Below are 16,722 nucleotides of genomic sequence, written 5' to 3'. Positions count from 1 at the left end.
TGCCTCTCTGAAAGAGTCCTTCCTCCTGATCAGTTTCAGGCTAAAAGAGAAAGCCAGGGAAGCTGTGATATTTACATCTCTTTGTCCTTCAATTATGGGTTTTGAAAAAAAAACCCTGGTTTTCCAAGTTTTGCAAAAGAAATGGTGGTTTTGTTCTCTCCTATCCAGTTCCTGCTTCCTTTGGTTAAGCAACAGTATCTTCTGCACCTACAAAGCCATTTGTATGCAGTTTTGTGTGAAATCACAGCAGCACCATGGTACTCACTGGGCAGCAGAGAGGATGCAGTGCATGGCAATGTCTCCAAACAAGACCATCAGAGGTTTCCGATCCTCCAGCTTACCCTATGCACAAAACACACCACATGCCTCAGTTAGAACATAACTATTTATTCCCATTTACATAAATATTTATTTCCATCTGCAAGCAAAATCAGGAGAGTCACAGTTTTTCTTCCACCTGGGAAGGGGCTTACATACGATTTAAGTACAAACTTTCCAAAAATTCCAAGGTATCTAAAAAATTTTCTCCAAGCAATCCCACCACAAGAACTTTCAACAGCAAAACTGACCCTGAGACATATTCACAGAAGACTGGCTAGTTACTTACAGGCAGCTGATGAACAGCCTTGACACTCAGCTGCTTGTGAATGAATGGGTCAAATCACCTGTTTAGATCCTGCTGTCACTTCTCTGAGCTGCCAAGTGACACAGCTGATGACACTATTTTCCACTTCACAGTTGTAGGAAGTGGGAGGGAAAAAAGTCAGTGGGGACCTCCAAGTTCAAACTGCAAGGAGACGCAAGCACAGTATTTGGAGAGGGTTCCAACAGCTACTCTATGTATTGTGCTGGCATGATATTCACACCAAATATCATTAACAGAATCAGCCAAATTTGATTTTGATTCTTAGATAAAAGGGCAAAGATAGCGTTGCTCAATCTGAAGAATTATATAGGAGAATAGGAGAAAAATAAAGGGGAGCCAGAAGAACTGGGGAGGAAGAACTCACTTTCCTGCTGACAGCAATCAGGAGACACTCTGCTGCTCCAACTTGGAGTTCAGGCTCATTTAGGAGCAGACACAACATCTCCAAGAGCTTGCAGTTGTCTGCTGTGATATGGCTTAGGGCTACCCAGTCAATGTAGCCAGCCAAAGTGTTGAGTGCTGCTATCCCCACACGACAGTTTGCCTGGGCCTGTGAACAGAGAGGAGGCATGAGGTCAGAACCAGAGAAAAACATCAATTCCCATCTAAAGCCGCCCACTCCCTGGAATAACAGCACCAAGAACTCCCTGACAAAGTGAGAGACTTGGACCCTTCTGCTGCCACTCCTCACTTCTCTCTTCTCAAGGGGCTTGTACTATGAGTGAACAAATCCATCTGTATGAAACTGCAGGCAATAGACTTGAAAGCCTGGGAATAGCCTAGTTCTAAGTAACCTTCCTCCTAAGAAGTACCAAAGAGCTAACTCCCACATAGCTCCACTCACCTTTGGCTCCTGAGCCAAATCAGTCTTCTGAAAAAGAAAACAAAAGAGGGTAAGCGAACAGCTACAGCACACACTTCCACCCAGCCACGGCTGCACAGGGTTCTCCTCAAGGATGCAGCCAAAAAAGAGGCTGTATCACAGTCTCCCACTCAGGACATTGCTGCAGCCAACAAAGTCACCTCTGCACCCCCAGACAGGTAAGAAACCAGGACTCTACATTGCAAGTTAAGCCAACAATTCTCTTCTCATCCAAAAGGTAACACTCCAGTCAGCAGGTACCAGGGAGACCCAGGGGACAAGAAGGAAAGGCATTTCGGTACTTCCTGAAGGTTTCCAGGGAAGAAACTTTTGACTTTTTAAGAGCACCTTACACCCAAAAGCCAGACTCTGAAAAGATGCTGGTGGCTTTAAACATTCAGGTCTGCAAGGATGATTTGCTCACGGTCAGAAAGGCAGCTGCAGAGAGCTGGAGCAACAACTTACAGCCTGACTCCTAGGCCTAGGACACTTAACAGAAACAATGCACTACGTGTACCATCTTTTTGCCTAATGCAAACAAGTCCCTCAGACACTCGGGTTTGATTTGTTTTTCAGATGCAAAGACACCACAAGCATTTCTTTCCACTGCAAAGATTTGGTTTGGACTATTCATTGCAGTGATTTTAAGTTAATCAGCCTTTGTCCCAAACACTTCATAAATGACCCACCTTATAAACATGTTTGTCTATTAATCCATCATACTGAGAAGCATAGCACATAATAATGGTCCTGGGGACCTGCCCATCATCTCCCCCAGTCTGTGTGCAGACAGGTGAACATCCAACCCTCAGATTTGACCCTGTTCACATATATCCCAAAGATCTGCTAACCTGTGGAGTGGCGAGGACTTCTTGTTCCTGGGGTGCTCCAACCTTGCCAATCAGAAAGATTCCACCATTAGCAGAAGCAGCCACACTTCAGAGCCTCAAGCATTGCAATGCAAACCTTACCTAGAAATGCATTTCAACCAGACTACAAAACACACCAGGGTCACCCTCCCACCACCATGAACTGCACAGAAAACTGGCTGCTCTACAGAGTGGGGCTGTTCAGCCTGACAGTGCATCAGAAAAGTGTACAGAAGTCAGGTAGGAAAGGCTTCTTCATTCCTTCCCAGTTTCACATTTAGTATAACTCTAGATTTTAATTAATGGAAAAAAAGAATATGAGATATAACTAAGCAACTTGTTTCTAGTTTTGTTTCTCAACTGTGCTTCACTCTCAAATCCACTTCCTTTTCACAGGAACAGACTGGGGTAGACTCCCCTTCACCATCCATTGTGACTGACCTGCACATCTCTGCTTCTAAGTAATAGTTCAGGAAAAAAGTCTCATTACACAAAAACAGAAGCACATTCTTCACTAAAACTTGACAAAAAAAGGGCTTCCTGACTTGAGCTCTTGGAGAAAAGGACCAGAGGTCCAGATGCATGTTGACACATCAGAAACTCACACATTTTGGTGCATCACCTCAAATGTAGCTCTGCAGCATGAGAGAGCAGACACGACTCCTGGATGGCATCTCTTAACCACTGTGTGTTACATAAACTACCCCAAATTACCTGTTTCTGCCACAACCACACCTACATTTTGCTAAACTGTACACCCCTCGTGCCAGCAGGCACTCCAACAGTACGGATGAAGCACGCACCCACTCAAGCCATTTACACTAGCAAAATCAAAGTATCAACACTAACACTGTCAGCCTTGTGCATTCAGTCTCTCTGATCAGCACCAGCTTCCCAGGCCGCAGCAGATCCCTACCTCAGAGCGGCAGCAACAGAGATTTCAGTTTCTGCACTTGCTTCCCCAACAATTTGGGAGCTGCATCCCAATTCCTAAATGCCTCCGGCATTTAGGACTAAACAGACTAAACCCAAGGGAAGGAGACTCTCACCATGCGTCTGTACGTGCTGACATTCTGCTGCAGGGCAGTCAGTAGGAAGCTGAAGATTTTTTCCATGTTCTGGGTGAGGGTTTGCTGGATATCTCGTCGCCGCTGGGTAGGCAGAGTTTGAAAAGTCACCACATCCTCTGCCAAACGTAGGAGGATGAACATCACCAGTTCTGTCTGAGTTTCCTGATGTCCCAAAGCGAAATACACTCCATCAGCATAGTCCAAACACTAAAATCTCTAGAGACTAGCTCAAAGATGTGGAGAGAAAGCAACCATGCATGAAGACATAGGTCACATGTTGGGAAAATAAGACAGGAGGATGGCCCTCTCTCTCTGATAGAGCCATCTCAGAATACCTTAATCTTACAGGGATTTTTGAGTCCATCACCAGCCTGTCTCACCTGACCATGAGGGAGTTAGATTTTCTGCGGGATGACAGAAGACTGACTGAACCCCATACTACAAGCAAGCAAAAGAGAACAGACAGCTGTGTTTCATACCCCTTGCTTGGAGAGGGTATCCAGCTCCTTTAGCATGTCAGGCCAGTGCTGAGGCCACTCACGCTTGATCATCTCTACCACAATGCGAGACAGCACATCCTTAATGTGACTTTCCTCCTCCAGGATACTTTGAGTTCCCTGTAACAGGAAGGGGGCAGAGTTACACAAAACAGCAAGCCTCAGGCATTTGTAACTCTGACCTGGGAAACGCAGTGTTTGCAAACATTCTAAACCACAGAAACTAAAACCAAAACAAAACACAACATTGGGCAGCTCTTCATTGCAGCTACCTTAGATGACACTCCTACACTCCCAAGCATCCATAGCTAATAAACTCTGGGAACGACAAGGATTCTTCTCAAAAGAAGGTCACTTGGTCATGAGAGCAATCACAACAACAGAGAAAACACAACTAAGATAATGACTTTAGTGTTTTTGCAAAGGATAAGAACATCCATAGTTACTGAATTGCCTCCTAAGACAAGAAAAAGTACCTTATATATGTTATACAAGCCTCACAACTTCCTGCCATGTGAGGTAACATGGCTATTCACCTGACAAGACAGAGAAAAGCACTGAAACAACCAGAGACGCAAAGTGAGAAAGCAATGAAATGCAAAACTGAATTTGGATCCTCCGTGCTAATTAACTGGAGTATTTTTCCTTTTGCTCTCACATTTCAGAGAATAGCCTGGCGCAGGAGGTACTTACACTGGATATGAGGCCCATAACATTGTTCTTTAGGTAAACTTTTTCTAGGCGAGGCATATTGTTCCAGCGGTATCTGTTAAAAATAAACAAACAAACAAAAAGGACACCAAGTCAAAACATTTGTAAAGATCTCTGACTTGATCCTCAACGATCCATCACTTCTTTACCTAGACACACTACAGTTCCTGCCTCTGCCAGCACCCAATCCCAGAAAGAAAAGGCTGAGTTAAAACTCTTGCTGGCAAATGGATGTGCCCCACCGAAGTCAACAGACACCAGAAGTAGCAGCAAAAGCACAAAGCATCAGGTCTGTAGAGGCGGCAGAGAAAGGAATCTCAGAACTGAACTAATACAAAGCCTCTTTGTTAGCAGGGGGCCAAGGACAGAACACTGCAAAGACCTACTGGTAACCCACTGTACTTATTTTCATCTTGTGATGTCAACGTGTCTTAGAGCTCAGTGTATTCACCTTCCCAACCTGCCTGAAAGCCATTCTCTTCTCTCCTTCTTTTACAGAGAACGAAAAAAATCCAGAGCAGGACTGCAACTGCCCTCTGCTGCAGAACAAACTCCCTGCGTCCTGAAAGTGCCTCCCTGGGGCGGGAAGCGCTGGAATGGGCGCAGGTCTCACGCCAACGCTGGGTGGCGGCAGGCCGGGACCCTTCCCCGGCTCGGGACGAGCTGCCTTACTTGACCACATGCTCCAGGATCTGCAGGCCGAAGTGCCGGACGATGGCCGTCTGCGTCTTCTCCGCCAGCTTCAGCCCGCAGGGCACGCAGATGGGGCACTTCTCCTTGAACTCCTCGCAGAACTAGGGGAGGGAGGGCCGGGACACGCACACGCAGTTACACGCTGGGACGGGAGGTGGCAGCCCCATCCCTGGCGAAGCACGCCGGGGGACACGCGGCCGCCCGAACCCCCCCGCCTGCTGACGGCTCCCAGCACCCCAGGGGACGCCCGGGACCTGCCCACCGGGCTCTCGCCCCACCCGGGGCCATGCGGACGGGGCGCCGCGTGGCCGGAGCCCGGCGCCCTCCCTCCCTCCGTCCCTCTCTCCCTTCCTCCCCCGCCGGGCGGTACCTTGAGGGCCTCCAGGCGGTACCGCTGTGTGGACGCCGGGTCCATGATGACGGTCACCGCCTTCACCAGCTGCTCGCAGAGGCCGCTCACCTGCTCGGCGGACATGGCGGCGGCGGCGGGCGCGCGCCACCGGCCACCCACGGGCGGGACGAGCGGGGCGGCCGGGACGCAGCTCCGCGCATGCGCCTTGGGGGGGACGGGGACACGGGGAGAACGCGGGCGCCGCGCACCGCCGCGGCGGGGACACGCGCACGCCCCACCACACCCCGGCGAACTACGACTCCCGACGTGCCCCACGCGGAAACTACGGGTGCCGCAAAGCGGCGGAGCAAGGCGGGGCTCTCCGCCCCACCGAGCGGGCGGTTATTCAATCATTCACTCAGTCGGGCGGTAGCCGGTGGCGGCGGCGGAATGTCGCGGGGCCGGGAGCGGGTGGTGGCCCTGGTAGACATGGACTGCTTCTTCATGCAGGTGGAGCAGCGCCTCGACCCGCAGCTGCGCGGCCGCCCCTGCGCCGTGGTGCAGTACACCGAGTGGCAGGGCGGAGGGTAGGTAGGCGAGCCGGCTTGGCGATCCCGGCTCCTCGTCCCACCCCGCTCCCCGCGGGGCCTGGCCCGCCCTGCACTTCACCTTCATGTCTTGGCAGGATCATCGCTGTGAGCTACGAGGCGCGCGCCTTCGGCGTGTCCCGCGGGATGTGGGCGTCGGAGGCGCGGGCGCTGTGCCCCGAGCTGGCGCTGGCCCGGGTGCCGCAGGCGCGGGGCAAGGCGGACCTCACACGGTGAGAGCGGGGGCCGAGGGTGGCGGCGGCAGCGCGGGCCCTCCCCTTGTCGCGGGGCGGGGGCTGAGCCCGTGCCCGCCGCCCGGCAGGTACCGGGAGGCCAGCGCGGAGGTGATGCAGGTGCTGTCGCGCTTCGCCGCCATCGAGCGCGCGAGCATCGACGAGGCGTACCTGGACCTGACGGGCAGCGCGCGCCACCGGCTGCGCGAGTTGCGCGGCCGCCCCCTGCCGGCTGCGCTGCTGCCCAGCACCTTCGTGCAGGGACTGCCCGCAGAGCCCGGCCCCGAGCCCGGCGGGAAGGGCACGCACCGAGCCGAGCCCGGCGGGAAGGGTACGCACCGACCCCCGACCCCCGGGAAGGGTCCGCCCCGCCGGCTTTGTCTCCCCTGAATCAAGAGCGTGGTAAATGGGGTCTGTGTTTTCCGCAGTGAATGGCTTTTAAGGTGCCTGCTTCTCCTCCGTGTGGCTGGAATGCGCCTACAGAAGCCTGTGGCTGCTGGCTGGATCTGGCTGATGCTGCGGGTCCCTTTGCTGGGCTCAGCAAGAAGTGCCACATCATATCCCCTTGTGACCCCCTTTGTGTCCCTTTTCTAGAGGAGCTGCGGCAACGTGGTTTGGACGAGTGGCTGGCATCGCTGTCTTTCGATAACCCCGATTGTCCTGATCTGCAGTTGACCATGGGCGCAGTAATTGTGGAAGAAATCAGGGTGGCTGTGGAAGCAGCCACTGGATTCAGGTGTTCAGCTGGCATCTCGCACAACAAGGTACGTGCATAATGCATCAGCCTGATTTCTTCTGAGTAGCAGAGTCAGAATATGCTGTAGATGCTCTCCTATACATACTTACAAGTCTCCTGGAGAAGATGAACCGAGGTGGGAATGCAGCCATGTGTGATCACACCTTCAGAGAAATTACAAAACATCTGGAAATGAGAGTTGTTTCCCCAGAGCTGTGGCCTGGGCAGTCAGCAATTTACTGCCTGGATTCCTGGTATACCCTAATGAGTGAGCTCACTAGGAACAAAAGGGGTTTCAGTCCACCAGAAGCGTGTTCTGTAGAAAAACCACAAACATAAACCAGGTAATCTTCACCTTGAGTTTCAGGCAACAGCCACTGTAGCCAGTTCTACTGACACAAATTCCCAGTGACTCGGAGGCAGAAGAACACCAGGCTGGGGCACTGAGGTGAACTGGGTTGCTTTTCCTCTTTCTGGTGAGTCAGTGTTTAGGCTGCTGGCTGCAGGGATTTGGGTGATGCTCAGCCAGCTGCTGAGAGCATCCACAGGAGCATTTGGTGCATGACAGCAGCTGCAGAAACAAACAGACTCTGATGACTTTGGTACTGCAGCTACAGAGGGTTTCCTGCCAGATGAAATGCAGGGTGGTTTACTGAGAGCACCCCTTCCGTTTTGCAGAAGAGGGGCTTATTTATACAGGTATGACTTCATAAAGGCAGTTTCTGAGTGAAAAAAAAAAAGAAAAAAGAAGACTGAAGACTAAGTGGATGCTTTGGAGTTCAAGGAAGATGAATTTCATCTTAGACTGCTGCAGAAACAGCTGGAACTATTGCTAGCTGTACTCAGGGACTGGAGCTGGTTCTGCACTGGCTCAGTTTAAAGCTAGAGCAGGCTGTGAGGCAGAAATGAGCTAGCTGAGAAAGGTCACTGTAAAAATTTCCAGTGGAAGGGATGTTCAATTTGCCTTTTTGTTTTCTTTAATCAAGAATAACAGAGAACTTCCCTGATATTCCTAGCAGGTTCTCCCAGCTTCCATTTTCTATGCCAGCATTTTTTTTTTTGAGGGAGTAAGGACATTATGATGTACTGTACTATCCCTGAAGAACTGTGTATCTGTAGCAGTAAGCACAGTGCAGAGATCACCACAGCCTACTTGTGGCTGTGCAGAACACTGTACTGTGCTTCCACAGCCATCTCACCTCTGTGGGTACAAACCTTTTCTGCAGAATAAAAGGGGTGCTCTCAATAAACCACCCCCCCTTTCACCTGGCAGGAAACCCTCTGTAGCTGCAGCATCAACGTCATCAAAGTCCGTTTGTTTCTGCAGCTGCTGTCATGCACCAAGTGCTCCTGTAGCTGATCTCAGCAGCTGGCTGAACATCACCCGAAGTGCAGCTGGCAGCCTAAACACTGACTCACCAGAAAGAGGAAAAGCAACCCAGTTCACCTCAGTGCCCCAATCTGGTGTTGTTCTGCCTCTGAGTCGCTGGGAATTTGTGTCAGTAAAAACCATTCTCTGGCTACAGTGGCTGTTGCCTGAAACTCAAGGTGAAGATTACCTGCTTTATGCTTGTATTTTTTCTACAGAAAACTCTCCCAAGGAACTGTTCTTCCCAATGAAGTACCTTGTTAGAGTACACCAAGAACACAGATGATGAATGAGACCAAACAATTTGGAAGCGCCTGGAGAATAACAGCATAGTTTTCTCAAGAACCACACATTTACATGCCCTCTTTGACAGCACAAGTGGCCAAATGTGCAGGGAAGACTACAGTTGCAAGGTGTCAGCCTTCAGGTTTCTAACACAACTCACCCTGAGCTGAATAACCTGATGATGACATGGTAGTGGACAACATGACTGAGGCTGTCTGAAGGGCATGCATCTAGCTGAAGAAAATATTACTGTTTCCCATAATGATTTTGTTCAGTCAGTTGCACTCAAATTGGGATGTTTAGAGTGGGATCCTGGGGGGATCTGTCTGAGGTCTGCTAAGAGCCAATATTTTCACTGAAACCTACAGAGAGGGAACAGCTGTATGAATTCAGGTGTTGCTAAGCATAGATGGGGCTCAGAGCCTGGGCTCTGAAAGTTCTGAGATGAAATTAGAGTTGAAAATTCTAAGCTTGAAAAAGCCTAGAATCAGTCTGAAATCACCAACCAGCGCTTCTTCTGCTTCTCCTATGCTCACCAATTGTTTCTGTGGTTTATAGAAAAAAAACCAACCAGCAGGATTTTGGCTAAGTCACAGTAAGTCAGGAAGTAGCCTGGAGTTGTTGTGGAGAAGCAGCAGGATGAGTCAGTAATAAAAATGCTCTTGTAGAAATGCCAAATCCTGTTTCAGCATGTGCAGTTTACAGAAGGTGTCAGAAAAAGTAAATGATTTCTCCCCATGAAGTCTCAGTGATTTGTTTCGCTTGCAGCATGTCACTTTATGAGGTGGATAAACTTGGAAGTCTCCAGCCAAACAAGAAAAAACAGTAACTGGACATCTGAAAAGGGATCTACTTTGTCTAGAAAAGAGTCCAAATGTATGTAAGCCTGTAAAATGAGCTGTTAATAAAGGTCTTAGCTCAATAGGCAGGCAAGAAATTTTGCTTAGTTACAGGATGTGTGGCAAAGCAGTGAAAGAGGAAGTTATCAGACTTGTTCAAAAAAACCTCAAACACCCAGCTAAACGTATTTCAAACTGGTCTGTGTGTTCTTGACCCTGTGGTAGCTTAGAGTGGGAAGGGAAGCTGTACAGGAGAACGTGCCTTCCAGGCTAGCCAGTCTGCATTTTGCAGGTTTCCTTTTGCAGCACTATGCTGCTGCAGACCTCACAGAAGATTAAAATAATGACACTAAGAAAATGCAAGACAAATACAGACAATGAAAGAGGAAGACGTAGTGAGAGACATAGCCTGGGGAGGACTATGGGCATGCAGTGGAAGCTCTAGCATGCTTGCCTGGTGGAAAACTATGGCAACCACAACCGATGATAGACTGAGATCCCCTAAGCTGCCTGGAGTAGGAGTCCAGCACTTCACAGAACTAAAGTCTGGAAACAGCTTTGCTTTCAGAGTACCTGGCTAGTGCATGTAAAGTCCTGAGGTGGATACTGCCTAGGAACAACCAGTGGTGCACCTTGCACATCTTCCTAGCAACTATTCCAAAGGCAGCTTTTAGAGGTGATGCAGCACAAGCTGTTAGGTAGAGTCCCATTAGGCCAGTGCACGGTGTGTAATAACAGGGTTTCCACCCTCTTCTGTGTTACAGACACTGGCAAAACTGGCCTGTGGGTTGAACAAGCCCAACCGCCAGACACTGGTATCTGCACGATTTGTGCCGCAGCTCTTCAGCCAACTGCCCGTCAGCAGCATGTAAGTACCAGGGAGCTGCTGCTTCAGTGCAGCCTGGGGCTGTTCCTGGCCACCTCAGCACAGCAATTTGATGCTCACTGATAGCAGGCAGCAGAGGCTCTCAGCTCCACAGTAACTGCTCCTTAATGCTCCTAAATAGAGGCAATCCTGCCAGTGATCCCTTGCAGCTGTGAGCACACTTGAGGAGGACTGTGCTTGGGAGTTGCAGCCCTGCTGGTGAAGGGACCACAATCCAAAAGCCCACTAGCAGCCTGTGGGCATCCTTTCCCTGGGTAAGGCTGTGCTCAGGATGACTGCTGGGGTGTACAGGTGTAAGCCAGGAGCAACTGTGGGCAGGGAGGCCATAGCTGTTCCCCAGTGTGAGTGACAGCTGTGCTCACAGAGAGCAGATGTGGTTTGGTTTTGAGCATCCACACTGTGCATAAGTACTTTTCCTTATATAGGGAAGTGTTTACCAGCACCGCTGCTCCAGAGGAATGAATCCCTAATCCTGCTCTCCAGACCTGCACTGCTGTTCTCTCCCTTCAGTGTCTTGCAAGGAATGGAGAGGGATGTGTGTGGGAAAGGGTCCTAAGTAGGAGGAAGCAGGGCATGTGTGAGGCATTCTTCAGAGCGTGGTTTGGGATTAGATGGAGCTGAGGGAGAAGTGCTAAAATTGGGGGACCCAAGGAGCAGTTTTACATCAACTCCTCTGTGTCCTTGTACTATGAGCAGAAGAGCTTTATGTGCCAAGTGTTCCTTTTGTCCTGCTAGTCCCTAGCAGCTTCTAGCTGTCCTCATCTAGGAACAGCTGCTGCAACAAGACTTGTCATAGTCTCCACATGATGCTTCATTTGTGTTTTCTCTTTTTCTTCATTTCTCTGCCGTAGCCGTAACCTGGGAGGCAAGCTTGGCACTGCTATCACAGACATCCTGGGAGTAGAGTACATTGGGGAGCTGACACAGTTCAGCGAGACTGAGCTCCAGACTCACTTTGGAGACAAAACTGGGTAATGATAAACCATTCACCACAACTTGGCCCTTGGCAGGAACTGAGACTTCCTTTCAGTCACAGAACCTTTTAGGTTGTTCTGCTGTGATTAGGAAGGTTGGAAGGTAAAACTTCAGTGACATCTTTGGGAAGCATTGATCTATCGGGCCCACAACAGGTTTCCAGTCTTGCCTGCTCCCAGGTACCCTCCCCAGAATAGTATTTTGCTTGTCAGCCAGTGCCTCAGCCTTTCTCTACAGCATCCAAGGATGGGGCCAAGCTGTGGAAGGGCTGGTTCTCTGCAGGCTGGGAAGAGGGCAGTCTTGACAGTCTCATCACAGAAGAAATGACAAGGCTGGACTGGAGCCTGAAACACAACTGGGGCCAGAATAGCGGTTGGAGTGCCCTGCAGACTGATGAACTGTTGCCACTTAAGGAGAAGAGGCGGAAGAGTTGTGCTGACAGGCAGTTGTGTCCTGAAGGAATCCTACCTGTTCAGCAACTGCAGAACTGGAGATGAGACAGTCACAGCTTGCACTGAGTTGAAAGCAGGGCTCAGCAGGACACTGACGTGCTGTCCAGTGATGCCTGCCTGTCTGTAGCTGCCTTAACCTCAAGCTTTCCCTGTGATTTTCAGGTCTTGGCTCTATGACTTGTGCAGAGGAATTGAAGAGGAACCTGTCAAAAACCGGTACCTGCCCCAGTCTATTGGCTGCAGCAAGAACTTCCCTGGGAAGACAGCCCTGGCCACACAGAAGGCGGTAGGAGAAGCCTATATCTAGCATAAGGCTTGGCTTTCACTGTGGAGAAGATAATACTAAAACCTGAGACTAGCTTGCAGAACTGCTTCTTTTCTGCACAGTTAAGCCCTGAAACTCAGACTAGGGGCTCAGTGGGAGGTGATTTGAGCCCTAGAAATCCCCATTTGTCAGAAATGCATTTACAAACTCATGCACAAATATGTCCAACCTTGTTGTAATTTCCATGAGCAAAACTGTGGGCCTGTGCTGTTTGAAAGTTATTCACAGTGCCAAGCTTCAAGAGCATGGTTGCTAGAAAGAAGGTAACTAGCCCAAAGAAAGAGGGAGGATGCGCTTTAGCTATTAGCTGGGGCGAGGTTCCCGGTGAGCTGTAGGAAGATGGAAAGAGAAGTCCATGACAGGAAACCTAGATTACTTGGCAAAGTGTAGTAGTAATGCTGCAGGGCTTGTGTGGTATCTACAATGTCCTTGTTGAATCCTCAGCTGGACTGATTTCTCCAGGACTGCTACAGATATGGGGCCTTACAATAGCCTGTCCATTCCAGTCTGATCCCCCACCAGCATTCCCCAGTGTGCAGAGCACTGCTCTTGTGCTGTGGTATTGCTGTGAGCAGAGGTTCAACCTGTTATCCCTGCTTTGTCCAGGTGCAACACTGGCTCCTGCAGATGGCCTTGGAGCTGGAATCCAGACTGAACAAGGACAGGAGCCAGGTAAGGAGGGAAGGCACAGGGACACGAGGAGGCACATAGTGCATTTGCACCATGAGTGGTTTGCAGGAGGCTGAGGGTGGTGTGTGGCATGGGAGGAAGTCTGCTGACCACAGGGGTGTGCCTGTGTGCTGAGGTGTCCCAAGCAGAGAGGTGTGCAGGAGCACGGCCAGGAAGGATGGTTTTGCCCCAGAACATGGCAGGGTTTAGAACGATCCTTGTCCCATGCTTTAGGATGCAGGGACCTGAAAGCCACTGCTGCTCCCTTGCAAAAGCCCTCTGCTGACACAGGCGTGGTGCCCGTGGGCTGTGAGAGGAAGTGCTGTGCTCCTATCTGGATGGTAGTCTCCAGGCCAGGGTTGGGAGCAAACCACCAGCTTTGGCACTGCAGCGGGGCCAGAAAATGTGTGGAGCTGCCTTTGAGGGAAAGCAAAGATTAAGTGCATCCCATCCTGTGTGGCACAGCTGTGCAAGCACTTTGGTGTTGTGTATCCCACCCCACTATTGGGAGATGGCAGGGGGGTGGTGGGCTGGGGAGGGCTCCGGGCAGGGAACGGTCCCCTTGGCTGTTCCTGCCCCTTCCTGCAGGAGTCGCTGGAAGCACAGCTCTACTCTCCCGGCAGAACCACCGCGTGGCCCGGCAGCTGATGGTGGTGATCCGCCAGCAAGGGGACACCCGCGTGTCACGTCTGTGCGCCCTGTCCCGCTATGACGCACAGAAAATGTGCAACGATGCCTTCACCCTCATCCAAAACTGCAACGTGGCTGGGGCCCACCAGGCAGCATGGTGAGTGTGGGACAAGGTGGATCATCTGTCAGAACTCGTTCTAATGTGGGAGGTACTGGATGAGCCAGAGGTCTGTTGGAAAGAAACTCAAGTTGATGCTGAGTGGCAGAAGAAGTGATTCCCAGCACCCTCAAAGTAGAGTGCAGTGACATTCTCGCACTAGGATAGCCTGGTCTCTTCTGAGCCCTGAGACACTTCTGTACTTGGAGCTGAGGTTTGCTACTGGCTGGGGTGTGCCCAGGTGGAGCGAGGCTGTCCTGGCCCTGCTGGGCTGGAGAAGCTAGCTAAGCCTTGTTGTCCTACCCTAGGGACAAAATTTTTTGGGAGGAAGCCTTTGGGGCAGGAGGAAAAATGAGTGTACAGCTCCTGTCTTCAGCATTTCCTTCCCTCCTTCCTTTTGCTCTGCAGTGAAGGCAAGAAGGTCCTGTCTGTTAAACTCTGACAAGGCTACTGCTCCCTTAGGGCTCTCTCATCTCACAGCAGCTTCAGCCTCTAGTGACTGAAAGTCCAGGCTGGCAGTAGGCTGCTCCTGCTCCAGTGCCCTTCCTTTGGGAATTGCTGCTTTGGAAAGAGGGGTTCTGCTTTTCCCAACAGAGCCTGCTATGTCTGTTCTGGAGGTAGCAATACTAACTTTGTCAGAGCAAACATTCCTCCCACCCCTTGCCAGATACTGCAGTTCCCTTGTCTGTGAATGTTTTGTCTGAAGTCTTACCTCAGAAGATTTCTTGCTTTCCAGGCTGGTGTCTGAGCTGATGTTGGTCTGTCCTTTGCAGGTCTCCACCACTGACTTCGGTGCAACTCTTGGCAAGCAAGTTCTCAGAGCCTGTCACCCTCTCTACAGGCATTGCCACCTTCCTGACAGGTGAAACCCAGCCTGATGGCACAGCCACCACTAGTCAAAATGCCACATCTTGTGGGAGGGCCAGGGTCAAGTTCTTTAGGAGCCCAAGCAAAGAGCTTCGGCAGAAGCCAGCTAATGCCATTGAGTCATTCTTCCAAAAGGCAGTAGAACGGCAGCCGTCACAGGCAGCGGCAGCAACCAGCCTGCCCACTGCTGCCACTGCAGAGTCTCCTGTGCCCAGCTCCCCAGAGCACCGAGAGAGAGCTGGCGTTGGACTTGCCTCTGTGCAGTGTGACCTGGAGTCCCCTGTGAAGCGGAGTCCCAGCAATGCCAGCCCTACTTCTCCTTACAAGAGCAGTTCCTGGGAGAAGTTGCCATCAGATGCTACACAAACATCCTCAACTCCACCCAGCTCCAGGACCCTTCTGAAGTTACAACCAGCTATGGAGGGAAATGAGCAGAATTTGCCACCCTCTCCTGAGCTCACCCTGCTGCCTCCTGCCTCTCCAGGGGACCAGCAGCACTGTGAGAAGTGTGGCCAGCTCGTGCTGGTGTGGGAGTTCCCAGAGCACATGGACTATCACTTTGCTCTGGAGCTGCAAAGCTCTTTCCTGGAGCCCAGTGCTCCCATGGCTCCAGAAGCAGCTCCCAATGCAAAGGCTGTGGCTTCCAGGTCTCCTGCCAAGGCAAAGAACAAGCCCAAGACTCCAGCAGGATCTAGTGCAAAACGACCCAAAGAAGGTGTGACAAGAACTTTAGATTTTTTCTTTAAGCCCTTACCTCCTTAACTCCCAGCCACACTGGGTGTTTTTAAAGAATTGGTGTTTTTAAAGAATCACTGTTTTTAAATACAGTTAAAAGTTTTTATAGTGCCTGTCAGGTTTTAATGCTGAAAAGTCTAATAAATTATCTCCACCCCAAGTTTAAGAGGAACTGGAACTCATGAATTGTGTAGATGTAGCCAGTTTAGCTGGTGGCAGCTAGGCCTGCCTCTGCCTGCCTGGTCTTACTAGAAGCTGCACAGTACTGTCACCTACACATCTTGCCATAGGTATTTCCATGGCATCACTACTCAGTAGTTCTGTGCCTCCTATAAAAGCAGCCACTGCAAGTGCAGCAGCTCATCCCAGGGAATCTCCAACTAAGCCTTGACTTGAACCGCTGTCCAGTTACTCAGTATGAAACCTTCAACTCGTGGTTCTACTCTGGCTGCAGTTGCAGGCCTTGCCCTTAGTGTAATTTGTATGTGGTAGCTTATCCCTGTTGTTCCTTCTCTCCTCTCCACCTGGAAGACACTGATTTTTATTCCCACCCTCCCGCTCCCCAGGATTTTTGTTACAGATGGTTTGCCAGTTCCCTCTGTGTAGCAGTCCATTGCATGATGCTTATCAGCAGCTCAGGAGCACACAAGACTGCTCCTGTCATATAATATTTGAGGAAGCAGTAGCTGCATGGGCATACTTTTTGGTGGGCTTTTTGAAATCTTGGCATTAATCCATAATAATTGCTATTGACACATAAATAGTGTACTGCTAGTCTATGGAAGGGATGGAAAACATGCCAAGAGTCACAAAGCCCACTCTGAAAGCTTTTGTCTGTTGTAGAGTGCATAACCACATTTTTCCTCTCTCCCAGACTCTTGAGTGATACTAGATACAACTTGCTGACAGGTAGCTGTTCTGAGTGTGCTCTGCCAATGACTTGTTCAGCTCTTTGGGCCACAGTAAAGTGGCCACTCCAGAGCTCCACAGATTACAACAGCCAACAAAGCAGAATACCATGGAGGGGACAAGCAGGCACTGAGAGAGGGTGAGACTGGCTCCAGGACAAGAGAAGTGCTTGCCCTGAGCTGCCTGGCAGGGCTCAGCTCTGCTACACTGCGAGCTGCCCGGAACCTGCCAGAAGCCCTGCTGCCAATAATTGGAGCTTGGCTCTTAGGGCAGGGGGAAGGAATGTGCCACGTCAAGGCAGCACTGGGTGGGGTTAAGGAAACGCATTGCAGGGAATTTCATCAGCTGCAGGCTTCCCTTCTGTGGGCAGGAGGGGAGAGAGCCTTTCA

The 16,722-nt window shown here is 50.7% G+C and overlaps 2 protein-coding genes across 9 annotated transcripts in view; one reads left to right on the top strand and one right to left on the bottom strand.

Annotated features, from left to right (window-relative positions):
* XPO5 (exportin 5) overlaps positions 1 to 5,900 on the bottom strand; it is a 28,977-nt gene extending 23,077 nt beyond the window's left edge. For 2 of the 7 annotated variants that reach the window (XM_048298563.1, XM_048298566.1), the window contains exons 1-9: positions 5,719 to 5,900; positions 5,328 to 5,449; positions 4,638 to 4,710; positions 3,927 to 4,064; positions 3,427 to 3,609; positions 2,360 to 2,401; positions 1,491 to 1,517; positions 1,011 to 1,196; positions 266 to 342 (exon numbers count right to left, since the gene is read on the bottom strand). In XM_048298563.1, the coding sequence (XP_048154520.1) occupies positions 266 to 342; positions 1,011 to 1,196; positions 1,491 to 1,517; positions 2,360 to 2,401; positions 3,427 to 3,609; positions 3,927 to 4,064; positions 4,638 to 4,710; positions 5,328 to 5,449; positions 5,719 to 5,823 (953 nt within the window). In that variant the 5' untranslated portion in view covers positions 5,824 to 5,900. Of the gene's footprint in view, positions 1 to 265; positions 343 to 1,010; positions 1,197 to 1,490; positions 1,518 to 2,359; positions 2,402 to 3,426; positions 3,610 to 3,926; positions 4,065 to 4,637; positions 4,711 to 5,106; positions 5,302 to 5,327; positions 5,450 to 5,718 lie in introns of those variants that run through there. The other 5 variants (XM_048298567.1, XM_048298570.1, XM_048298565.1 and 2 more) reach the window with 4 other exon arrangements.
* A 146-nt stretch (positions 5,901 to 6,046) lies between these two features.
* On the top strand, positions 6,047 to 15,590 carry POLH (DNA polymerase eta). 2 transcript variants are annotated; one of them, XM_048298571.1, is made up of 10 exons: positions 6,047 to 6,266; positions 6,365 to 6,499; positions 6,589 to 6,830; positions 7,094 to 7,263; positions 10,493 to 10,596; positions 11,466 to 11,585; positions 12,204 to 12,327; positions 12,973 to 13,038; positions 13,659 to 13,822; positions 14,596 to 15,590. In XM_048298571.1, exons 1-10 carry the CDS (start codon positions 6,130 to 6,132, stop codon positions 15,449 to 15,451), a joined length of 2,118 nt encoding a protein of 705 aa, XP_048154528.1. In that variant the 5' UTR covers positions 6,047 to 6,129; the 3' UTR covers positions 15,452 to 15,590. The 2 variants fall into 2 exon arrangements, with proteins under 2 accessions (XP_048154528.1, XP_048154529.1); XM_048298572.1 differs by having other exon boundaries at positions 6,174 to 6,499; positions 6,589 to 6,901.
* Positions 15,591 to 16,722: the final 1,132 nt, after the last annotated feature.

This window comes from Corvus hawaiiensis, chromosome 3 (assembly GCF_020740725.1).
Source record: "Corvus hawaiiensis isolate bCorHaw1 chromosome 3, bCorHaw1.pri.cur, whole genome shotgun sequence".
NCBI lineage: Eukaryota > Metazoa > Chordata > Aves > Passeriformes > Corvidae > Corvus > Corvus hawaiiensis.
This window is presented reverse-complemented; position numbering and strand designations above follow the sequence as displayed.

Coding starts and splice junctions, on each gene's coding strand:
- POLH (XM_048298571.1), top strand. CDS start 6,130: ATGTCGCGGGGCCGGGAGCGGGTGGTGGCCCTGGTAGACATGGACTGC. Junction 13,039..13,658: donor TGAACAAGGACAGGAGCCAG/GTAAGGAGGGAA, acceptor CTCTCCCGGCAG/AACCACCGCGTGGCCCGGCA. Junction 13,823..14,595: donor GGGGCCCACCAGGCAGCATG/GTGAGTGTGGGA, acceptor TGTCCTTTGCAG/GTCTCCACCACTGACTTCGG.